We start from the raw sequence: 26,273 nt of genomic DNA on the forward strand, positions 1-26,273 counted from the left end.
GGCCTGCTTGTACTCTTTTCCATGAAGCTGTATATGCTCTGTATGCAGGGGCTTTTATATTCAGTTTCATGTGGAAGAGACTCAGATGTTACAATGCCAAGAATCATTGTAAAACCATAAGACAGGCAATATACCTGGAACAAGCAACTAACTGTAAGGAAGCTACAGTTTTACAGTGTGTTTCACCTGAGTCAATGAGTAGGTATCAGATAACAAGGCTCTACCAAATGCTCCCACTCTTAAGCAATCTGGAGCTGAATGGGAATCAGGTTTTGCCATCTGAGCATTCCTATCTCATCTCTCCTTTTGTGATATAAATACAATACATATCTTAAGTGGAAACATTGAATAAAGCAGTAACAGTGCTAAGAATAATAACTTGTTTAAGATAATTATCTGATAGGTAGAACATTCTGATTTTTCTTTCTCTTTTGCTGCTTTCCTTTTTTTTTCTCCTTGCTAATTAGTGTGATGGAATTCAGCTAGACTTAATCAATATTTCTCTGGAAGGAATTGCCATTCTGAACATTCCAAGCATGCATGGTGGATCGAATCTTTGGGGAGAGACAAAGAAAAGACGTAGCCACCGTCGGACAGAAAAGAAGAGGTCAGATAAAAGAACCACTGTCACAGATGCCAAGGAATTGAAGTTTGTATGCCAAGGTAAGCTTACAGATTAATATTGGCTATCTGGCTCCAGAGAGTCAACTCAGTTGTATAATTGCCCTCATGTTGCTTCTTGTCAAGAAAAATAATAGACAGATCATAGCTATTTCTTTTCTTGTGGACTTAGCTTTTCTGATGGGAAGCACTGGAGCAAAATCATAAACAAAGATGTGCTGACAATTAGTTTTTATATTTACAAACCTGCCTGGGATGTTACCTGTTAAGCAGGCTAAGCACACCATGTGGCACTGTTTGCTACTGTGATATTCAGTCAAGAATAACCTAGAGTTTTTGGAGTCAGAAAATGCAACACTTCATAGTGTCAATGTGCATAAAAATTGGGGATAATCATGCCTGGTTTCTAACAAACTTTCACCAGGGGCTGTGGAGAATTATTTCAGAGTAACAGCAAGCTGTCTGTACATTTATAGACAATCCTTGAAAGCATAGGTTAAACCTTGCTTGCATGAGTGTGACCCATCTTTTCAGGGTTCATTTACTTTCCTGGTCATTAGATGCATTTGCTTCATAAATTTTATTATTAATCATAACTTATGACAAAACCTACAGTAAATGGTAATCTCTGCTCTACTTTGTGGAATCTGAGTAGTGTGTGTTGTAACACATTGCTGCTTATCACAGGTTCTAGAGATTATAAAACATCATTCTGTTCACACCGAGGGATGAACAAACCAGGCTCTGAAAACGTTTTTTTTTTGCCCCATGGAAAAGAGTATCTCTTTATACTAACGTTCTCCTTCTTCTCCTTATTCAGCCCAAATACAGACCAGGACTTTAAGTATCTGATGCTATTGTTGTACTTTTACTCATTTTGGACTCAAATATTTGGTTTTTTTTGTTTGTTTGTTTGTTTAGTTGGTTTCTTTTGCATTTCTTCAGCGCTTTTTAACTCACTCGTTCTGTCTTAATACGTATTGGTCCTTTAACCTAGCTAATTTCTTTGGATGACAGGTGTTTGGGCATAAAACAGTTTTCTATGGATTAGAGGTTGCAATAGGTACTAGACCTCAAATTTTCTGTGTGTTTTGTCAACCTGACTTTTGTTCTCAGCATCTCAAAGTAACTTGCCAATGTTCTCTGTCAGCTGGAGTCTTATCAGCTGCTAAACTGTATTATGTCCTGGTGTTCAAGAAATGGAGGCAGAGTATGAGGTAATGGGCTTGCCAAAACTTTTCCTTTTGTGCTGCTTCTAAACATAGGGAGACAGAGCATTTTACCCTTTGACAGTAGTGAAATAAGATGTTACAACCTTTTTAGTTATTGAGGTGAATGTATATTTGATATACACGTAACAGTGATTTCAAACTAGTGACCATTTTTGGCATATTAGAAGGGCATTGCTAAACTCCATTTCCATTTTCCTGGACAGGAGAAAATAAAACAGTAATAAAAATACTAAAGACTGAACAAAAGATCCTACAGTATCTGTCAAAATGTTCATAATTCAGACATTAATCACCTTACTTCAGAAAAGCTAGTCTTATAACTGCATTTCTAATCACTTCATATGCACTGTGGATAGAAACAGCTTCCTCCAAAAGGCAAATTCAAAGCAGAGACTGACTTAGCAATGTTGTGAGATAGAACACCTCTGTCTCCTCACTGAGCACATGGATAGTATCGTTGGTTGCATCTGCAGTAAGATTTTAGTATTTAGCACCTTGGTTTTCTCAGCTGTCCATGTTTGTTGCATTCCAGTTTACCAAACTGACCAGTCTTGAGCATGTAAACTTTAAAACAGGGTGGGGTTAAGGGGACAAGTGTTCTGACTGCAATTTGGGTGTTCAGTCCATGGAAGCAGGTTAAAGCAACAGAAACCACCAAAATGCATGTGATGTGAGCATTTGAGAATCAACTGATTTACCCTGTGGATCCACTCCTACTTCACACTGCAGAGTATAGGCACTTAAATTCTGCTAAGTGAGATTCTCAGGTTGGAGTGTGCTTCTTCATCTCAGCATTCAAGACTATTGCTGAATAATGGAAAGCATTCAATTTTAGACCTAGGCTTTTCAAACAGTTTTGATAAATGTAAATCAACCACACCATGGAAACAACTATCTGCCTGTCGCTTCTAAAGTACTATAATTTCTTTAGTTAACATGAGCTGTGCGCATTCAACATGAGCATCACTGCAGGAAAGAGTCCATGTTCTGCCAGACCATTCTGGCATCTTATACATCTGTATGATTCAGGGAAGGTATATTCCTCTGAGCCTATCCCCCTTCTCCCTTCCCTGTATTTACTGTTGTCACTTGCTGATGCAGAAAGGCTTGTATCTGTTTTGTCCTTCCCAGTATTCACCTTTACATATTCAATAGCCAAACCACAGTTTGGATTTCTAAGCAATCAAATGGACATTTGCATAGAAAAAAATCTGAATATATGCAGAGAGTCTGTAAAACATGATCTGGAAATGCAGCAGTTTAAAATGTTGCACTATCTAAATGCATTCCCTGCTCATCTCAGGAGGAGTTGTGCATGTACACTAAAAAGCAAAATTTGACAGTGATAGACTACAGATATGTGCATTTACTATAGCTATGTGCTTCTACTGAGTAACTTTAATATTTTCATTTAGCACATATATCAAAATATATTTGTCTGGTTAACATTGGAAAGAATTTATTTAGCTGTGATATACTAAATATTATCCCAATCTTTGTTAATAGAAAAAAAAGTACTGTGGTTTTCATTTCAGCTCTTGTGCAGAAGTATGGAGAGTCTTTCAACAAATGTTATTAAGGTCAAAATATGATTTTTTTTTTCCTAATTCAATTTCATTTTAATTTCTAATTTATCCTTACAATTTCTACTGTACAAAATAAATTAATGGATAACTGCAAAGAAGTTATGTGACACTGTAGGAAAGTAGATTGTTTAATTAGTATTTTGACTTCATGAATCTGACACTTGACAATGTTTCCATTTGTCATTTTCTTTTAGAATCTTCTAGTACATACATGAGATAGTTCTTTTTTTTTCCCCCTCAGTACAGATTTTAGATACAACTGTGAGCTATCCTTGAACACTATTTGGGCGAGATTTTGTTTGGATATACACAGACACTGACAAATGCCAAAAATCAGTGCTTTAAAAAGATAAACATACTGCATAGAAACTGAAGTATGGCTTGAGAAACATGAATGTAAATAACTGAGCTACTTCTTGTTTGGAAATTACATCCAAAACATAAGTTGGATGATGGCAACATATCTTGCATGATATATAGGCCACTTATGTTCTATTAGACTTTTTTTCCTCATGCAGATACTTTATAAAATTGTCAAACCTTTTGTGACAAAGAGGAAATAATTATTCTGAAAAATCTCTTTTACTCCATGGAGTAGGATTGCTTTGGGGTGGATGTTGTTATGTTTTGATTTGTTTTTATTGCTGAAATTCAGAATCTCTTAAAGTCTCTTCATTGCAAACATATATGTAACTTGCTGTGGCATGGGTAGTTTCAGTCACCTCCATGGACTCATTCCTGAAGGCTCTATCTATGATCTATTAATGGATGAAACCTTTAGGCTCTAGATATTTCAGTGCAGTGCTTTCTTCCTATTTATTTTGTGCCTTACCAGTCACACTCACTCTTACCCAAGTGCTTACCCAGTTGATTTGCACAGCTTGTTAAAAGCTACAGTGAGCTATTTCTTAGCAACATGCCAGACTAGTAGACTAATTCAAGACAGTGTGCATTCATGTCACAGCACCTAGGCATAAACTGAGCTTACCAATTTGATTTGATAACTCTGTGTGGAAATCTCTCTTAATAACTGCATTATGACTTTCTGAATGGAAATGCAGAAGTTCTGCAGGTAGAATAATGTGTTTACAGACAGTTCACTGCAGTGACATGCAGAGGCTGTTAAGACCTTAAAATACTTCAAAATATCCATACATGATAAGAGAGGAGAAAACACCTTTCTTATTAGATATAAAATTCTACTCTACAGGGGAGGAAGAGAATCTTATCACAAGCATCCCTATAGCCAGAGGATTCTTGGTAAGAGTTCTCTAAACAACTTAGAAACTTTGTGGGCTAGCAGACTAATTTAATTGATGGAAATCCCTTGTAAACTATATTTTGGTCAGGCAACTTCTTGCAGTTTCTAATTCTCTAAATCAAAAATTTAGACACCTTATGAATTTTAAGGTCTCTTATTTACAAAGTTGAAAAAGTTAGAATCTGTTTTCTATCTACTTGGTGCCATGGTCTAGTTGACTGGATAGGGCTGGGTGATAGGTTGGACTGGATGATCCTAGAGGTCTCTTCCAACCTGGTTGATTCTATGATTCACAGTATAACTATATACACTGAATATCCAATCTATATTCAGTATTGGTAGACTTGAGGTTATTTATGACATCACAGAAATAATGTATAATGAAGTCTTAAATGCTGCAGGTAATGTAATGCCTAGTAAGTTAATCACCCCTTGTTTTGTATCTTGTTTGAACATTTTAGGGTACTATAACCATTACCATGGAGAAAAATAATTATAGGTCTTTTCATATTCACATCTCTGTTAAGAAATTTAACTGAGAGAAGCAATGTTGTTTAGACAGAGTAAGTAAAATAATTTCTGCCTCAGCAATCCTAACTAGATATTATTGTGCGTGTGCATACATGGTCTGATGGAAGTAAATAGTAGTGATAAGAATTTTAGGGATCAGTGTTGTAGTTTTCTGTGTTATTTTAGAGAAGGAAAGAAAGGAAAAGGTAAATTAAATTGATGATAATTATCTGGTTAAGAACTCGAAGTAATCCATTTGGTATTCAGAATTTAAGGAAGCAGAAGTATGTCCAACTAATCAGGAGCTGTGACTAAATCAGTTAGGAAATAATAATTACAGACTGTTCTGAACCGGGCTCAAACTCACCAGAACAGATAGCAGGGATGTATAAACACCTTCTCACGTTTGAGAAAGGACTTGTAAATGGTTTGCAAGGTTTCTCAGGAGATACCTACACAAACCAAGGTATATGTCTCTATCCAAAACACAGATAGAAGAAAGGCATGCATGTTGGAAATACTTTGCTGGGTGATATATGCAAACGTTTATATTTCTGTGGAAAATAACAGAAAAAGAACAGTGAACCTGAGAAAAGAGGAAGCACCGAGCACAGCAATAGAAAAATCTGTCGATGCATTTCTTGGAAAAAAAGTGACAAAGGAGACAGCTTTCCCAGCCAAACTCTGGCTATAAAACTGTTAGATAAGCAGAGAGACTGCCTTCTGTTCAAATCTTACTGCATTTAAGGAAAGAGATCTTTTGTCTGTAATGGTAAGGAAGAAGTACGAAGAGTGGAAATCTAACACGTTTTTTCTTTCCCTAATGAAATCAACCCAAGAAGATCTGCAACTTGTCTGTCACAGATCAGAAAAAGAGACCAGGTTTCCTGAAAAAGCAGTAAAAGAAGTTAAATTTGAAAGGGTTATGACAGATGATGTCTCTCAGTTCACAAAATAAAAAAGATGTGGCTGCCTGCCCCTTTAGATAAGACTGATGGTATGTGTCAAAACGTTAGCTGTATGAAGTTCAGAGATGTCTGTTATTATTTCAGCATAAGCTAATATAAAACTCAGGTGGAGCTTTTTTCAGTGGTGTAAATTTAGGAAACACAAGACTATAACCCATCATATATATCTCTGAATCTAAAAATGCTTTGACCGTTGCACTCACAAATCCTTCTCATTTCATTACGTACCTGAGTTTCTTTGCTTGGAAAGTAACACAGAATTATCCTTCGATGAATTCTTCTTGTTTCCTTTCCTAAGTTTTACCAGCTCTTTAAGTAGCAGCATTTTTCATGGGGTGTGACATCTTGTTTTCTGTCCTCGACTGAAACTAGGAAGGCAGATAAATACAGAGAATAAACTGCAAAGTTAACCCTTCTGATCCAGATACTTCTTCGAAGTTTGAACATCAGAAAATGAATCCTAAATTTATTCCAACAATTCTTACTTTGCCTCAGTGATTCTGCACATCTTAAAGCACAAACTGAAGCTTTAAGCTGAACTCGACAGATCTCTGTGTTACAAGTTTTGTAACACCAGTGTGTGTTATTTACAGTCAATGAACTCCTTGTAAAGCCTGCTAAAGCTGGGGTGACATTAACTTGAACCTCAAAGCCAGTTGGTAGAACCACCTCGAGGAAAATACCCTGTGCTCAAACAGAGGTCTAAGGCAGGCAGAGTAAAACGCTCCCTGGAGGTGACTCTTCGTTTATTTCGAGTGGAGCCTAAGGAAGGGGCCAGGTGAGACACCTCCCCTGCGGCTGGCCGAGCGGTCAGGTGGATTTCGGTGTGTTCTTCACGTGGCGACAGCTCGTTACACACGAGAGCAGTCTTTGGTGCAGGGGACGGGCCCCAGGGGCTGCTCTGCCTGCTCTGGTCGCTGGAGGGATCCCAGGTCTCCCGTAACAAAACCCTCCCCGGGGATATCGTGCTGTCGTTATTCTACTGTGTCTTCTGGTGTCGGAGCTCTAACGGCAGTGCCTGACTGATCTCCGCCCCTTCTCTTCCCTGCCTTTCTTCCCGTCCCTTCTCCAGGCACGGTAGGTGTCCGTAGCATGCTCTGTGGGGGAACTGAGCTGCGTCATGCGGCCCACTGAGGCCTTGCAGCCCCCAGCGGGGAGGGCAGTTTGGGCCTACCCTCAGGCTGGCTGAGAGTGGAAGGCGCAGAGGATTCGAGAAGGCCAGTTTGGGCCTAACGGGGTTTTGTGCTTGTTCTACCTGATTGCCTTTTGTGTCTGTGCTCTTGTAAATAGAACTTCTCGTTAAACGTCCAGTCACTGTAACTACTCCTGTCCTTCAGTCCCAGGTAGGGTCGTGGCCCCAAAACGGGACACAGATAAGCCTAGTTGAGCTGAGCCGTTCTGTCTTCGACAGACGTGGTGCTGGCGTGGCCCACAGCGTTCATGGCTATGGTAGCCACTACTGAGCAGAAAGCACCACGCCAGCAGATCTGCCTCTCCAGTGTGTGCTTGGAGTACAGCTTTCAGTGGACAGGCTGAGGGAACTGGGGTTGCTCAGCTTGCAGAAGTCTCCAGGGAGACCTAGAAGCAGCCTTCCAGTACCCGAATGGGGCCTACGAGAAGGATGGAGACTGTTCAGAAAGGCCTCTGGTGGCAGGACGAGGGGCAATGGCTTCGAAACAGAGGAGAGTGGATTCGGATTGAGTGCACAGTGGCTTTAAATTTTACATTTTCCTAACTCAGGACCTGCATTTTGGATGCCTTTATGAGAGACAGGTTGGTATTTAAATACCTTTCCTCCATACTAACTACTGAATATCGTGTGGCTTCAGCTCCTTATTTTTAGTGCATGTTCACATTCCCTGGAATGACAGGGGTGGATGGCACTTTGTCCTAGCCCCTTAGTTGAGAATTGCACCCATGAGTTTGTAAGATCTGAAAGGGTTCATGTTACTAAGCTGTCAAAGACCACAGTTTTCCTAGAAAGAGAGTATGAGCCAGACAGTCATGATTTTATTATGCTGTTAAAAGAGCCTTTTCCCCTCTTTGGCCCCCACCTCCCAGTAGCAGATGTTTAGGATGTCCTATTTTCTTCTAGATACCTTCATTACTCAAGAGGTAGAGTTCAGCAAGAGCCTTATGTACACCTGGAGAATATATGAAGGGTGTGTGTTGGGAGGATGGAGCCAGGCTCTTCTCAGTGATGTCCAGTGACAGGACAAGAGGCAATGGGTGCAAGCTGGAGCATAGGAGGGTCCAGGTAAACTTAAGGAAAAATCTTTTTTCACTGTGAGGGTTCCAGAGCACTGAAACAGGCTGTCCAAAGAGGTTGTGGAGTCTTATTCACTGGAGACATTCAAAACCCGCTTGGCTGCGTCCTGTGTGGCTTACTCTAGGTGATTTTGATCTGGCAAGGATTTGAACAAGATCTTTTGAGGTCCTTTCCAAACCCTAATATTCTGTGGTTTTGTGTGATTCATAGCACACTTTCACTCTTTTAGAAACATAAATACAAGTTGTTGTTGCTGTGAAGTACTGATTTTATTGTTATTGGGAAGCTGAAGGACCTTGAAAAATGGCTTGATTGCCTGATTTGGTTTTATATTTATAAAGCATGTATATATGTTTCTGTGCAATATAGATCATAGCAGAAAAACAATTTCCTTTTATTTACAAGGCAATTGAGATTGTCATTGTATTATACCTTTTGGTGCACAGAATGTTCATTTTCTTTCAAACGTTATTCATCGAAAGAGGATAATTATGGTATATTTCACAGGCTGCCAGAAGGAAAATGTATCTCTGAAAAGTTTCATTCCCCTTAAGTTGCTCATTTTCTATAGGAAGACAGAGCTATTAAGTAACATACCCGTGACAAAGATTGATTAAAATGGCATAAAGGACTATCTTATCTCTAAGTACAGGGATTTACATGTATAACTCCTATGACATTAAATGCAGTAGGTGAAATTAACTCTAGCTGTTGTGTAAAAAAAGCCCCAGTAAATTGGTTTGTGCAGAGAACGAGGTGAAGGTGGGAGGGATGGCATGTTAAGCAGTAAGTGAGATGTATTGTTTTAAGGTACACCTACAATGCAGCAAATAAACCAGTTCTGTGCCAGCAGCATTAATGCAATATTCTGCTGGGACTCACCTTGCTGATGTGGCTAAGCTTCCTGTATTCAGCCAGCTCCCTAGAGCAGCTCAGATTTCTCTGCAGGATTCAAGTTAAGGGAACAAGGGATATGCCCTCATGTACGACTTGTGCAGGTCCTGTGGCACACATCAGTGCAGGTGTCTGCAGAAGGCTCATATGACCTCTCCTACACTATTCCCAGTGCTTGACTCTGCTTTGCTGGGAGCCTTTAATGACTCTTGACCTTGTTAAGCCAGACGAATCAATGCTTGCCTGTATGATCGTCATTATTTAAGGGATGTGAATGGAAGAGCCAAATCTTTCAGTTTAACATTTGATTGTGGGTTGTTTCTTTTCCCCTACTCACAGCAGAATTAGTAACATGTAAAATTTTCGTTATAGTAAAACTGACCTGCTTACCCAGGGTTCTTTCTTGTTCCATTTCTAGTACTGAACACAACAGCTTTGCTAGTATTTATCTATTTCTCTTGAAAATACACCTCACAGGGTATAAAGCTTTGTAATAATCAGCTTCTGTGTACTAAAGTTTGCCTTCTTTGAGCTCTTTTGTTTGAGTCTTTCCTCTGCGTTGATCTTTGCTCTGACTGTTACTTTGTGTTTCAACAACCCGGCATAGTGGGAACGCTATCGTGTGGTCAGTCTGGAACTTGGGAGTTAGCTGAAGTGTTTCAGATGAGTAGTGGTAATCCCCGTTTCACTCGTGGTAGAATAAGTTTTAAATATTTGTGCAAGAGCATTAACACAGTAGCTGACTTCTTTTTGGCTTAATTTCACTAGTATTATCAGATTTATAGGCATGAATAATAAAGTAGCATAGTCTAGAGCAGAATTCTGCATTTTCTGTGGATGAGAGAAAAATAATGTTTCAGAGGATAAGAAGATGTGAGATGTTTAATAGACTTTTGTGGGTTCCTAATCACATAAATATGTGCTTGATATTTAGGTACAGATGTTTACTTTTTTTTTACCTTTTTATTTTTTTTCCACAGAAGCATCATTCTCATTTTTTGTAGGGCTTAATATTTATTTTTCCTACTGTTACTTGGCATGAATAAGAATTATTGCAGAAGTGTTAAACTCAGAATGGAAAGTAGCCCCATCATTGTTATAAAATAACCATATCCTATTATGGTGCTTTGATAGAGTTTTTTTCTTTAATTAACAAAGTGAAAACATCTGTTACTGTCTCCACATAGTTTTTTGAGTTTCATGTGGGTTTTATAATTCATGTATTTCTCTGCTTCTGAAGTTTTTCAGACATAAATTATTTGCAAGTGCTGCTTTTCTTCCAAAAGCTTACAAAAAGTCAGCAATTAGCTAACTACAACAGGTGTTTCCTTTCTTGGGGAAGGGAATGCATATGATTATTGTAACTTAGATTGCTATGTGAGTTAAGGAATTGGGCTGTTATTAGAAAACATTGCAATCACATGGAGAATTATCAAAGTGAAGGAAAAAGCTTGGATGAATTTAAGACTGAGGGTTTTAACCCTTTCAGGCTCTCTACATATGAATGTTGTGAGTGAATGCCAACCCCCAGTCCTCCCCCCCCAAATCCTAAATGTAACTTGATATGTGAATATATGGTTTAGATTTCCAGTAATATTTTCTTATGCCATGCATATCTTTTTATATCATGGCCATTGTACAGAAAGCTGCCAGAAACATTTTGCAATATTCAATTTGTTTAATGGCAGACAAATATTCCCTAGGAATGTCTGATAGCATATTACTCAGATTGTTTGCTCATTTAACCCTGCCCCAGGTGCTTGAATCTTTAAGGACACAGAAATAAAAATAGAATAGCCTAGCAGATCATTTTGGCTGCTGTAACACATAATCACATCCTCTGATCTAGTCGACTTTTCTGTTACTTGCTAATAGAAAATTTGAAGTTCCTTGAGCATCTGCAAATGGTGTCAGATGGACAGCAATTTAATTTTGAGTAATGGGAGAGGCAGCTTCAGTTAATGTGCTCATTAGTATTACTACTAGAAAAATAAGTAAAATATTCTAAAGATAGAAGTGGTATGATGAAGCCAGTAAGACCACAGGTTGGGTGGTTTTGCATTATTTGCATTACTCATTGAAGGGAGAAGTGGAATTTACAGGAGAAAAATTGGTGTTTCTGTAAGAGACAGAGAGATGCAGGAAAAGATGCATATACTAAGGCAAAAATGTCAAGTTCAATCTGTTGCATTTAAAAAAAGGCTGAATTTCTTCTGTTTTGCATTTTTTCCCTCACTCTGCAAGCATTCAAGTACATGTAGCTATAAATATATATTGGAATCATGCAAGTATTTTACTGATGCCTAGTTATTCTGAAAGGAGAGAGTTTTTTTTTGATTGGTTGGTTGCTTGGGGGTTTTTCATATTTGCTGTTACTATCAGTTTAAAGATTTAATTATCTTTCCTCTTTTTCCATTTGTCTTCTTCATATAAGCACCCATGATCTGTTAGCAAATATACTCATGGTAGAGTACTGAGTAGCAAAAGCACACATCCATCCGCACCAACAAAGAACAGTTTGGTAGCAGTGGTTTTTGTTTTTTCAACAACATATTTACAGAGACTAAGCTTAAGACTGGTGATATTGTGCATTTGTGCTGATGATAAGTCAAATTAAAGGAGAGAAAGTCCAGTTGAAACACGTCATCTCCATCACCTGCCCTGTTTTTCCTGCTGCCTTTAAATCGTTGCCTCCCTCCTGACACTATTAAGCATTGCCAGTAAACCACCAGGCTGTTTATAAGAGCACATTGTAAAGCAGGTTGTATTGGAAAGTATGAGGCTCCCAACAAATTAATGGCATTGTGAGGTGCTGCCTGCTGGGGTGAAAATAAATTGTAAGAAAATATAGGGAGACAGGTAATGGGCACTGGCTATGCTGCACAACACTTTTCCAACTGCTGCTGACTGTGTGCCAATAGATATGGCAATAACTGTCCACAAGATTTACAATACTTTAGCATTTACACAGTGAGAGTAGAAAGGTTGAAAGAGTTTTATAATTTTATTTAAAGTTTAGCACCAACTACTTCTGGAGCTACCATTTCCAGGCAACAGGGTTACAAACACACTGCTTAGCTTTCATGCATGTCAGTGGGAGAGTATTTTTATTCTCATCGGAAGTCCTCAAAATTGGACGTAAGAAAAGTAGCAGTAAAGCAGGGCTATACATGTAATTGTAAAATCTAAGTAGGTAAAGATTTTGCCATTTATTGTATATGTTGTGATTTCTGATAGCACTAAATCGTGCTAACTATCTATAGCCCCAGTGGGTGGTTCCTGCAAGCAATACATTTTCTAGCTGTGCTTCTTTCCCTGATACACTGAGAAGGCACAGCTTAAAGTTACCATGTTGGCTTTGTTGTCCCTTTGGCAGTGCGTTCTGTGCTGCAGAAACCTGCAAGAGGCTAATGAAACAATTTGGAAAGTCCATTATGCAAGGCTCAGAAGTCATCCTGTCATCCTCCTTAGTATTCTGTTGTATGTCTTTACACTTAAAACAGCTTTTAATAGTTGTTAGCACTGCAGAGAAAATGAAATTAAGAGTTTGAGCAGGAGTTTATTTTTCTGGTTTGCATATCCTCATTGGAACATGTAAACACTTTCTATGTGTGTTGTTTTATAATGCAGACTCTGGTTATCAGTTAAGTGACTCCTTTTCATCTTATTCGAAAGTGTTGCATATGTTTTTACAGCAACCTCAGCTGCCAGCCAGTAAGCAGACTTTAAATTCTGAACTAGAGCATCCATGGACTTGCAATAAACCAGACAATCTCTAGGTACCTTTGTTTTTTTTTAATGTGGGTCTGACACACAAAAGAAGTTATATGCCTTAGGAAAAGGAGGTTTAGAGTCCAACAGATAATCTGAGGCTAACCAAACCATTCCTTTTTATGAAGTGTATGAACAAATTGGCAGTTAGTAGTTATTTATTTGTTCTGTGGTAACACCTGAAGGTCTCGGCAAGTAGGTGCTTTATAAGCCTCAAATGGACATTTCCTGTTGGAAGAATCACAGAAACAAAGGATAATTTAGGTTGGAAGAGACCTCTAAAGGTCATCTAGACCAACCCTCTCAGCTCAAAGCAGGTCTAATTAGATTGGGTTGCTCAGAGGCTTGTCTAGAACTTAGAGTTTACCGAGTATAAGAATCTGTGATCTAAAGTTCATTTGCTGAAATCTAAGGGTTTGGTTCTTCAATGCCAGGTTAACAAGTCCAGTCTCATACTGTGCCCTAATTCAGGCAATCAATATGTCTTTTATTTTATTTCCATCTTTCTTACTCACTCCATCATAGACTTAGCTGATCCAACATTCCTATCCCAGAGACTCCTGCTGCTCTCTTAGAAATAAGACAGGGATTTACAACCTGGAAAGGCCTTTAGTATGCCCATCCATTGTGTCTTTTAGAAGGCCTCCCCTCCTTTTATCTGGACTCTGGGAATACTTGAGAATGTAACTTTCCATATAAAGTCTTCCCTTATCTCCATATTTACCTACTTCATGTGTTTTTAATTTTATTTTGTTCTGAGAAAGTGACTGAAAGTTCAGGACCTCTGCCTTCCACAGGGCTTGCATACCTGTAAAAATAATGACAATAAGCTCTCAGGATTGCAGAGATATTTAGATGACCTTTACAGATTTTAAGAAGTTTCTCACAGATGGCCATTTTCTGTTGTCAGTGTGGAAAAAAACAAACCCCAAACTATTAATGACTCCATCTCTTCAATTTATTCAGTTTAAAATATTCCCTGCCAGTTTGGGGATGTTTAGAACCATTACCAAAGGACTGATAAAATGGATGATTAAGTCTTTAGAGCATGAAAAAGTTCTGTCAGTAAGAAACAATCAGCAATTTTTGTTATAACATCGGAAATCATATTAAGATGTAGACACTTTGAGAATTACTGAGTAAGACGTAATCAGAAGACATTTAAAGCATCAGAAAATAATTGCTGTATAATTAATTTGGGGGTGACGGAGTTGATTAATCTAACCCTGTGAAGCAATTTGTGAAACTACAGTTTTCTGCAGGTGAAAACCTCTAGTTAGTGTTATCTGTGCTGGCACTGTTTTTCATCTGTAAAATTGCAACTCTAGCATCAAAATGTATGGAGCTAGTAATTGAGATATCAGTTCATGGGGATATATAAGATGTTTATTTTTACATGTTCTTAGCCTACAGAGCCTTTTCTATAGTGAGGAGCAGACTAGTTAAAGAATCACTGTGGTGTAGGCACTCTGTTTGTTTACATGTGTGTTCTGGTTTATAAAACTTGGTCTGATGAGTACTTAAGCTGTATCTGGGTGCAAATATTACCCTGCAGTAACTTGCATTTTAAAGGAAGATTTCAAAAGCCCACTGGAGAGGGTGGGAATGATGATAGGTACCTGCAATGCTTATTTTTTTTGTTGTGTTGTTGGGGTTTGGTTTTTGTTTTTGTGGTTTTTTGTTTTTTTTTTTAATTACATTTCAATCCTGATTTGGGGTTTTCAGTTGTATCAGTTTTCTCTTATCAAACCAATTCTTTGAATATGAAGAATGAAAAGGTTACTTTCTTCAAGCCTCTGTGAAATAATTTCTTCCTTCATGGAGGGAAGTATAGTGAACATCAAATCTAATATTATTCAATGTGATGATAATTTGTAAATGTTTCTAGTGTTTGAAATGAAGGTGCTCTGCTGATTACTGTGTTGAGTGTTGACCCCTACTGAAGCATTCTGTTGAGTTGTACAGGATTGTCTCAGAGTTATGATTCCTGTATGAAAAAGTCAGTTTAGCAAAAATAAATGAACAGAAAAAGCTGTGGAACAGTACATAAAAATCCCAACTAGAAAGAACTGCAGTTGTATTTCTTGGGTGTTATTCCCCTCATACTTTATGAGAAAATGAATGCAAATGACAGGGCTTTTCCACCTGTCTTCGTTAATACTCCTTGGGAAAGGGGTCTTAAACAGCTTCTATTGGTCCTCTGCCCTCAAATGCTGAGTTCAGTTGCAGATCACTGTGTGGTACACAAAGTAATGTCGGTCTGTCTGTCTTCAAACATGTTCTTACTACATCAGACATATTTTAAACATGATGTACTGAACTACATTGGTCCATAATTTTTAAAACACTACCTACTCACATGAATTTACTTTTGTGAAATATTGTCTGCTCTGTTGACTCATTTTAACATGTATTTTGTGTTGAGTTATGAGGCAGTCATCTGTCAGAAAATTCAACGCAATTTGTTGGAAGTACAAGAACAGGCAAAGATCAAAAGGATTTTGTCTGTCTGTGTGTCTAGATAAGGTTTCATTTGTTGTTGTGAGGTAAAGGTTTTGTGAATGATACAGTGATTATTTGTTTGAATGATTAGAGGTTCTAGGTCTTAATCAAGTTCACTTCTACATTAACTTGACTCAGCCAGAGTCAAAGGACATCACAGGTATAAAACAAGTATTATATTCTAGTATTGTTGTCTTTATATATTTCACATTTCTGAATATGAATTATTTTTACTTAAAAATAGACATTTTATTAAACTAATGAGGGTTAAAAAAAAAAAAGAAGTATATTTAACGGTACATTATGCCTTTAAAACATCCTTCAAAACTCCAGTAAGGCTACCTATGCCAATTTGGTAGTGTGTCTGTTTAGTACATTGGTGTTCAAAAAGGTATTTCTTTACAGGCTAACTAGAAGTTTTTGTAAAATCTATTTTGAATAACTTCAAAAAGGTGTTGAATAGTATGTCTTGTCAAAATCTGGGGGGGAAAAAAATCCCCAAATTATCAGATGTTTCTTGAGGCTAATATCAAGGCTTTGGGTAGGTTTGAGAGAGAGGTAGTTAAAGAAAATTTCACTTGGCAGCTGGCTCATGGAAAAAGATTTGTTCTGCTGGGGAAATAAAAGGACTGTGCTAAAACAAAAGCTAATAGGAGAGAAGATGGCCTTTTAGCTTTAAAAGTGGAGGAACTACTTGCAACAACTTCAAAGAGAGAGTGACATTGTGACCAGTGAATTCAAAAAATCACTAGATTCCTTTCATTGTACATGCATTAAATGCCTTTTTGGTCTAGGCCACATGTTTGATTTTTCTCTCTCTCTTTTTTTTTTTTTTTTTTTTGAGGGATTTGGGGGTCTTCTTAACATATGTTCCATCATTATAGGAATCTGACAGATCTATGAAGTTTGTGACAAGTCTTACCAATGCGAGCGGCTAGATAATTGACAAAATGTTGCTCAATAATTGAAAAAGAAAAATCCATTTAACTAACATATATTACTTGTACAGCATGGTAGATGACAGTGTTACATATCTAACAGCAAAAAAAAAAAGTGGCAGTGCATGTGAAGTGGCTTAGCTAGGTTATCTTGGCAGGAATAGGAAAGTCAGATGGGTGCGTGTTTCTGCCACTCATTAGAAGATGCTTCACGCTGTGTGTTATGACCCCCAAAAGGCGTCACGTACAGCTTGGACACTGCTGTGATGGCTTTGCATGATAGTGGTGCTGCAAGATTTATGCCATAAAATATGTGTTTACAGTTTCTGTGCTCTGAGTGTAATCTTGATGGCTACCCTAATCTGAAATGTTAATTAAACCAGTAAACAAAGCAAAGCTTTTAATTCAGTGTTATTCAGCGTATTTGTGCTTGCGCATTAGCTGACAACCTCTCAACAAGTGTTTCATAAGCACCTGTATGATCACAGGATACTTACTGAATGTAATAGCCAATCCTTAATGGTGTAACAACTTTTGTATGTAAACATTGGTTCCCAGTAGTCTTTATTAATGCAGTCTTCTTCGTAATGTGGATTTTATGCATTAAACCAACCGCAATTTGGGATGACTCAATTTCTTATGTCAGTGGCTACTTTTCCTCTTTGACTTCCCTGACCTCCCACAGCAGCTGTTCGTACAGTGATTATCATCCAGTGGAGCATGCTGCTGTAAAGCAGTCTTGCATTTTAAAAATAGACCTGTTAAGTTAGTTTATTCTTTCATTTTGAAAGAACAAGTTTAAATTTTGGAGAGGAGGTCAACAGAAAAAAACAGTTATTTTTAAGCAGTTGTTTATTTTCTTGGAGTGTTTATGTATCCCCATTTCACCCACCCATAACAAAATACTTTCTACTTGGCCTGAGTTCAGCAGGCTTAGAATGGTACATGAATACAGAGCTGCATAGCTAATAGTTTCATTTATGGACCACACACAGTTGCTGCACATGTGAGGGAAGCAAGCTGACAGATGTCCACATCGCCTGGCTCTAAGAATAATAACCCTCCAACCTAGCAGACTGTGAGCAGGAAAGGCTCTCGGAACACTGTCACTTTTTCCTCCCACTAAAACTCAAGTACGTTCCTGCAACTTCTTACATTATTTTTCCCCAGTCCGGGGATAGAATTTGCACAACTGTGTGGCATGTAGTAAGTTCCCTTTGTAAAAAGAGATTTCATTTGTGCCCCTTTATAATACAAAATTATTGTCACTTTTTTCACAATAATAAAATCTTGAAAGTCATGTCTCAGTCTCCTCAGAGCAACAATAAAAGCTGAGCTTTCTCACACCAAGAGGAAGACTGATTTGATGGTTTACTAGTCATCTGGAGTTAGGAAGTGAAGTACCTGCTGTCTCTTCTGTCCCCTTCATGGAAGACTAAACATCTCCAACTTCTATTTTGCCCCGTACGTAGCCTGCACTGAGATCTCCAGGTCTTCTCAAAAACTCAGATTTCCATTAGGAAGGGCTGTTTCTTGGATCTTCTGATTGCAGAAAAATACCAGAGTGAAACTTAAAAGACTCAATAACTAGAAGCAAAACAACAAAGAATTTTAGTTCTCTTGGGGAGAACAGAAGTCTCATGGCTACAGGATATATTCTGGCTGCCTGAAACTGGTAACACTCTCAATTTTTGCAGCCCATTATAAGGAAGAATAGCAAAAGCAGAATTTAAGCATTTGTCTGGATTTTTTTGAAGAGAGGCAATACATTATTTACTACCAAAATTTCCCAGATGCAAAAGTTAGAAATACTGTTGTAAATTGAAAGTTAAGAACATCTAAAAACTCTGCACTTTCTTTCACCTGAGGTGTTCCTTCAATTTTTCCCTGACATACCAGGTAGATTTTGAAATCTGTGTCACTGCATGAGATACTCAGGAAGAAATGTTTGTATAGGAAGAGCCATGGTCTTTTAATTATGGACTGTTTATACTAATACCACAGCCATCAGCAACTGCATCCATGCGGTGTCAGCAGTAATTAGCACCGAATATATAGGCCTCTACTCAGGAAGAATTGCTGAATATATGATTTAACAACACTGGAAGTGCTTTCACTATCCCACACAACAGCACTTTTAGTATAAACTACAAGCTGCTAAAAAGGAGTTGCTGTTTAAGTGCAGATCCCAGCTTACTATGCGGGGAGGCAGGATCCAAGTTAGTGGAAGGCTGAAGATGAGACATATGAATGGTATAACGCAGCATGAGGAGCAACACATCTCAACTGACATGAAAATTTCAGTCCTAGACCCGTTTACACTTATGCAGTTATGACCATGGTTATGCTTGTTAAGGGGATAGGCCAGTATGAAGGCACTGATATAAGAGCACTTCAATGGACTTTTGGCTTGCAGTTCAACCTCAGTCACTATAATGGAGGCTTAAGTCCTTTGCATTGCAGCATATTACAAGTTTAGTATCACAAGTTACTTGAACTGATTTAGTTACACTGATTTACACAAGTCTAGTCTTAAAATTGTTCCCCCCCTTCAGTACTAAATAGATCTGTGCAACATCTGTTTACTAGACCATAAGTATTCAAATCTGATCTTTCATAAACTAAAATCCTTCATCTTCATAGTAGCTTGAAGAATATAGTCTCCAAACCACAAGGAGGGCAAATTGTCTTTTTAAGCATTTTTAAATAATAGAGCATTTATTCAATCTGAAATTAAAGTCTGTCTTTAGCTGGAGGTTTCTCTGCTTCCCTCAGTATGGAGGTTTGGGTGCAGAAAGCTCTCTGAAAGATGGGTGAAAATTGTAAATAATTTAAAAAAACCCATACATTCTAAAATCTCCTGCTCCTTGCTGAATTTGTTTTGGCATGCAGAGACACTAATGCACCTGTGGAGAAAATGTTCTCTGTAATGGATGACATCTGGTTTGAAGACAAAAGTGGAATGTCAGTAGACATAGTTAAGGGAATGACAGTGGTAAGAGCCAATCTTACTGGCAACTGCAAAGAGGTCTCTGAACAACTGTTTGAAAATGCACACAGCTCCCTCAGAAAACTCTGTATAGACATCTAAAAGATCTGCAGCCTGCTTACAGAAAATGCTGTAAGAGCAAACAGAATGGGAGGCGGGGGGGAAATTGTTGTTAGAAAGAAAGATCCACCTTAAATTTCTGAGCTATATTTAAAACAATCTTGCAACAGGCTTTCATTTTCAGTAGTGTATAGACTAACAGGCAAAAATCCTGTTGCCTGTATTATTTCTTAATTAGTTAAAAGGAAGGATAAACTTGTTTGTGATTTCTGCTAACGTTTGAAATTCTTTTTCTTCCATTCTTTCTAAGTTTAGCCATAATAAAACCAAATTGTTGTTCAGACTTATGTAGCCTCTGTAGTTCTGTAAGATTATTGACTGTGTGTATGTTTAAACACATAGTCACCTTACAATTAGTTTGTTAGTGAGGTTTAAAAGACTTGATCAAAACTCCTTTAATAGTGTGACTCAAAATTAAACTACAATATCAGGCCAATGCTTAACTTCTTAACAAATAGACTTTTTCATCTGTCTTGCAAATCTTGCCACAGAAATCTGCTCTGGTGAACATCGCACTTAACTTTAACAGTAGCTGCCCAGTAGCTGTCTGCCTAACCAGACCAGGCCTCTTATGCTCCTCATGTAGATGTTTGAAGTAGATCAGATGATAGTCATGCCTTTTATTCAGAGTGAGATATGGCCATGAATAACTGGGATTAGTTATTGACAGGGATATTGCCTTCAGAAATGTTAGCAGGCATAGTCAATGAAACAAAAGATGTCCCTACAGCCCACCCACCAATGCAGCTGTGACAGGACAGTCTAAAAGGGGAATAAGATAAGCCTGAAAGGTTTTCCTGCAGTAATCCTTCTTCCTACTGTCGCTAACTGTTTCCTTAATGTGTCAATACTTGTTTTACATTTGTCTGACTCTTCTCTGAAAGGAATACCTAATAAAGATTCCAGATGCTGAAGTCATTCAGAGGTATTTCTCTGCATGGCAGTCAATATGACATAAACCAGGTGAGAGACTCATCTGAATCTAGCCATGATAGGTGGTGCTTAGCTTTCCAGCAACTGTCCCAAAAATTTCCATCCTCCCAGCAGTTCTCATCCACCCCTACTTTGAACACAGGCTACAAGGAGCAAGTGAGGACCAAAATAAGTGTACCTGAGTTAGTTAGATGGAGATGGAACATCTGCTCATACCCTCACTGGACAGTGGATCGATACATTGCAGAGCTCCTCAGTAATGACTACAAGGTTTTGATGGCCGTGTCATTAAAAGTATCTGTTTCTCCTGCAGAAAGGTCAAGAGCTCCTCTTTTGTTTCTAAAAGCTGCAAATTCTTTGTGATCCTCTGGAAAACCTTTTTTTTATAATTATTTTTTTAATTGAAATTAGGAAGTATGACCCAGGTATATCTAAAGTCACTGGAATTATTGTTCCTACAGGTATGACTGTGTAGGTGTAGCAATACTAATACCATTCAGGAAAAGAAATGTGCTTTAGGGCTGATTGTGGTAATGAGAACAGCATTATGTGAATGCAGGTACGAGTTTCTTCCTCTCTCTTTTGCAGTAGTGTCAGTGTATAATTTGTGCAAAACAGTATACAAAATATTTACAAACATAAGACCTAATATACCTGCGAAGCATTCACCATTCAAAACTGACTTCAGAGTAGTAATAATATTAAGAGACTATTTTGTCAGTGGAGATAGGTTTGTGAATATCATTTCTACCAAGCAAATGAAACATTTGCAGGTTTATTTGTCTGCATCTGGAAAGTTATGCTCACTCGTTCAAGAAAGCCTTCAAGTGTTTGCACTAGGAAAGACTAAGAGCTTGCATCTGAGTGATGGCAGATTGAATCATTCAGCAGCATCTCTTATTTTGCCCCCTTATTAAATGAAAAAAAAAAAAAGAACATATAATAAGCAGCTACATGAAGCAGATTGTCTGTGAAATTATTTATGCTATTCATAACCTTTTTAGTAATAGGCAGATTTCCAACACAGTAATTTACAGGTGTTGTTCAAAAAAAGCCTAATCAATTTATTATCTCTTGTTTTGAATAAGCCTCTCTGCAAGCAAACAATGAATAGGCTGTTTGAATTTAGTCTACCTAATTTTCTCTGAGTTCCAGGAATCTTAGATTGCATATATAAAAATATACATCTTGAATTTTAAGGGGGAAAAAATTATTTTAAGGATCAGAAACTTCCAGTTCCTTAACAACCAATATGTGATATTAATGGTCAAATTTCAGAATATTAATGAAACTCCTAATATCAGTCAGGAAATTAGATATTAATAATGGACCTGAATCTAACCCAGTGAAATTCTCTAGAGCTTTGGAAGCATTCGTATTCTGACACCACTAGGAAAGAAACAGCTTATATCACTATGCAAACAGACCTGCTAAGTCACTTCTCTACAGGCCTGCCTGCTCTTGGCAGCCAAATCTTTCAAGTATCTCACAAAAGAAACTGGTTTTGTATGAGAGTCCAACTCACAAGGCAAGGCAGGTATCTTTCCAGATGTTTTCATACCAGCGTAGTTCTCCAAGGGGAAGGACAAGTGGGAAGGACTGTTTCAGTGCAAAACATAATCTTGATAGCCAGCTAAACTAAGCAGGTAACTGAAAACTTACCATGTGTGCTGTTGATATAGTATGTGTTGTTAGTCATGGAAGATATTAATAGACACAAAAAAAAAAAGAACAAACAACCCAAAATTGTTGTTCTGAAGACCTTGTGAATGAGCTTCTTATCAAACTATTTGGACTGGGAACTTCTCCATTGTTTTCCATCAAGGGACACAGCCTACTCTCATTTTTATGATAGCATGTCTTTTTTTATTAGTTTACAAAGACTCCAGTGCATAAAAACCCCAGGAGAGCAATAGGAGGCTTGAATTCAGTAGTAGTTATAAAATACATTGAAAATAACTATTTCCTCTAATTGAATACATTGCCTTTGGCTTCCAGTACCAAAACACAGTCTTAAGAAAAGTGTACTCCTCTAGGCTGTGTTTTGCTTTCACCAGTCCCTAAGCTGGTCATATAAAGTAGCTTTCTTTCACATCTTAGCAATTTACAGTAAAAGCAATGTTGAGTTTTTGTCTTCTGTTGTTTAAATGATAGACCCTCTAATTCTCCTGAATAAGACTGATCCTTTGGGGGAAGATGTGTTTGTTTGAATAGTGCATGGGAGGATGGAGAGTGAAGGACTCAGTCCAGATCCTAGTGTAATGTATAGTGCTCTCCTGTGGCTTGTTACTGAAGGTAAATCATAGAATGGTTTGGGTTGGGAGAGAGCTAGCATGTATATTAAATATAAATAGATAGTCTGAATGTAAGAATTAGCAAAATTCAGTCTGCACTTTGACAGAACAAGCTGTGTTTCATGCTCTTAGGTGAAAAACGGTTCTGTTACAACACACTGATCACTTTTTCTATTCAAATGTATTCATAAGGCACTGATGACTTATTTACCTCTTTATGCTATGTTATATACTGTATCTTTGTGCTACTCTGACTTTAAACGGATCAAGTCCTACAGTAACCAGAATTAAGGGAACTTGCCTTGAGAGCAATCAAATTGGCTTTTCTCCTGTCTTTATTTCAGTATCAAACAAGCATAGTACAGTAAATAGAGGAAATAGATTTTCAGTGTGTTTGAGTTGAAGTGAATGTACAGGTCACCTGAGTTTGCCAGTAATGCAATGTGAAGGGAAAACTAAAGATCTACTGCGTATGAAAGGGCTGTGAGTTCTGCTGCTAGATCTTACACTCACTGGAGAAAAGGCTAAGTGCCATGCAAATCTGAGAGTGCAGACATCTTTGGAGATGAAATCTGACAACATCAAGGGTCTCTTCTCACAGGTAAATAGTGATAGAACATGAGGGAATGGCCTCGAGCTGTGACTGGGTAGGTTTAGACTGGACATAAGGAAACATGTTTTTCACAAAAAGGGTGGTCAAGCATTGGAATGTGCTGCTCAGGGAGGTGGTTGAGTCACCAAGCCTGGGTGTGTTTAAAAGTCATTTGGATGTGGTACTCGAGGATATGGTTTAAGGGTGAAATTCATAGAGTAAGGACAACGGTCAGACTTGATCCTGGTGTTCTTTTCCAACTGGAATGTTTCTCTGTGTGTGATTTTTGCTGCCTAACTTAGGTACTGATTTTGGGCTGATCTGCACTGCTTATTGCCTCTCTCATGTAATTCCTTTGTGGACAATCTGATCTTAAGGAGGCACATCTCATTTTGATACTTTGTTTAACTGCTGAACTGTAGGTAGCCTGTTCATATCTGCCCACAACTCCTAAGTGACTGTGGATCTCACCTGGTGCATAATCATGGAGTGATTATGTAATGCTACCAAATCTGTAAAGGCATGTGAGCTGTGGACAAAATACTCAGTCTTTTCTTAATGCTTCTTACTTTGTCAACTCTCTTTAAACAAAACTCACTTATTAAATTATATTTTATGTTCATCAGTCTTTTGCTGAACAAAGAGAATTCCTCTGTCCTATGCCTGACCCTGCAAAAGCAAACTCTTCTCCCATCTGCTGGGATTCTTCTGAACCTCTTAAGTATTACTCTGCTTTATCACAAATAGATATTAAACAGTAAATCGACTATGGAGCAAGGAAAAAGAAGTATGACAATACTTAATGAAAGCTAATCGCTTTATATTTTATAGGTGTAAAATAAGCCTTAATCATAACCCTGTTAGGTGCTAACATTTAGTCTAGCTAAAAAAATGAAGTGTTGCAATAATACCAGGCTATTATATTAGCTGTGCTTACTCTAGGGAGTTACTAAAATTAACTGGGAAGAGCTACATGCCCACTTGTACATGAGCTGCAAGCTCACTGATTATTTTGTGGAATACAGTGCTCAGTGGAAGCCAGAATATTACAAGCTGAAGTCACAGGCTGTGCACCCATAGCATGAGGACTGATGGTACAATGTCCTTCATTTAAGAAGTGGGAAAACTCTATACAATTGCTTTGAAATTTATAATAATTGGGAAAATCAGCCTAGCCCAGCTTCCACTTCCCTCAGTTTGTCCTTTGATCATTAGATTACTTTAACTTTAAACCTGCAAACATAAAACAGAGGCTAAAAGAGTAACATGTTGCACTTTTTCTTTAGTAAAATTATGATTAAAGACTATTCACCTGGGGAAATCCAAATCCTCCTCATAAACATAATGGTGCTTCAAAGGAGAACTAATGATATAGTTTATGAATTTTAATTTCTGTTTCAAAGTCAGCAAGTGCGCTTTCTATAAATGTAAACCATCTGTTGGCACCTTCTAAAAGACTAGAATTCAGTTCATCCGAGTATGAATTATTTATTTAGGATTTTTTTTTCCTAAGTAAACTCTAGGTTTTCTTCCCCCCCCTCCATAATAAACCATATTTCTGTGTGATGTTAAGTTTGAAAATCCACGTTTGTAACAGTAACTTATATGCAGTGTGAGATGTTTTGAATTACGATTACATCAGAAACATAGTGGGGAGTAGCTTTTTCTATGGAAACATGTAACATGTCCATTTATACTGGGGCTTATTGGGTGTATTTTACTTCAATCAGCATCCATTTCAGGAAAAGAATAAGGCAACAGTGCTGTGGCAGGTCTATCACAATGCCTTGGAGAAATACATTGCTTCTAATCAGTTTCTAATGAGAGCATAAATCTGTGTGTACCACTTTAGTGTTCATTACATATAGATTCTTTCATTATTTTAGCAACAGCTAGATTAAATCTATAGGAATGCACTTCTAATACACATTTATGTTGAAACTTTAGTGCAGAGATACGTTCATAAGTGTGTTTGGTAGGAATTCGTAGCAAGGCACAGCTCCAGAGACTAAAGAAGCTGTGGTTGATGCTTGCTGGTTTTCAGGACACTTCTATCTCACGTGGTTTATTTATTTATTTATTTATTCCCTGACAGCTGTTCTTGATGTGATATATTTGGACACTTGGGAGAGGAAGCAGATACAGATGATCTATGTTATTGCACTTTTCTAATTAGAACAATTCCCAGTGACCTCCATCTGCATAGGTTCAGTTTTTCCTTCAAATCGTGAATCAACAAACATTTTCTCTATTCGAAAGTCTACTATTCCTTGATCCCGTGAACAGCTAATACTTTAGCCTTGCCTGTCTTTTCCATGGGTCCTGAAAGACTGCTTCTTTTGCTAGTAGTTGGCATTTATTTTAATCAAATCTGCAGAGGCTGCTATGGCAGAAACAATGACCACATCATCAAACATAAACTGATTTTATCACAGCACAATTTATGCTAAAAGGCAATGTTATTACTTCTTTTTAAAATCATCCTGCTTACGCACCTTATTTCCATTCATCTTTCATTCAGTGGCCTTTCACATTCAGTCTCCAAATATTTCTTGTGTTTTCTAAAATTAGTCTTTCAGTTGTTAATATTTTGGTGGTTTGGTTTTTTTTTTCAGAATGAATGTGACATGTTTACTGTTCTGTAGGTGTTACTGTCACTTCTAGTGCTGTTAATTGCAACTTGCAAAGGGCGGAGGCATTGTACTGAAAAGAGATGAGAAAAAATTTCTTTTGGATTAAAATCTGTATATCTTCATCACTGGCTTCCAAAATCTGTGGTTCCTTCATAAACCC

The 26,273-nt window shown here is 37.8% G+C and overlaps 1 protein-coding gene across 12 annotated transcripts in view; it reads left to right on the forward strand.

The window, feature by feature from the left end:
- Positions 1-26,273, forward strand: part of DGKB (diacylglycerol kinase beta) — a 477,946-nt gene that overhangs the window by 400,157 nt on the left and 51,516 nt on the right. For 11 of the 12 annotated variants that reach the window (XM_064167184.1, XM_064167194.1, XM_064167193.1 and 8 more), the window contains one exon: positions 468-663. In XM_064167184.1, the coding sequence (XP_064023254.1) occupies positions 468-663 (196 nt within the window). Of the gene's footprint in view, positions 1-467; positions 664-1,441; positions 1,761-26,273 lie in introns of those variants that run through there. The other variant, XM_064167195.1, reaches the window with a different exon arrangement.

This window comes from Pogoniulus pusillus, chromosome 28 (assembly GCF_015220805.1).
Source record: "Pogoniulus pusillus isolate bPogPus1 chromosome 28, bPogPus1.pri, whole genome shotgun sequence".
Taxonomy (NCBI): Eukaryota; Metazoa; Chordata; class Aves; order Piciformes; family Lybiidae; genus Pogoniulus; species Pogoniulus pusillus.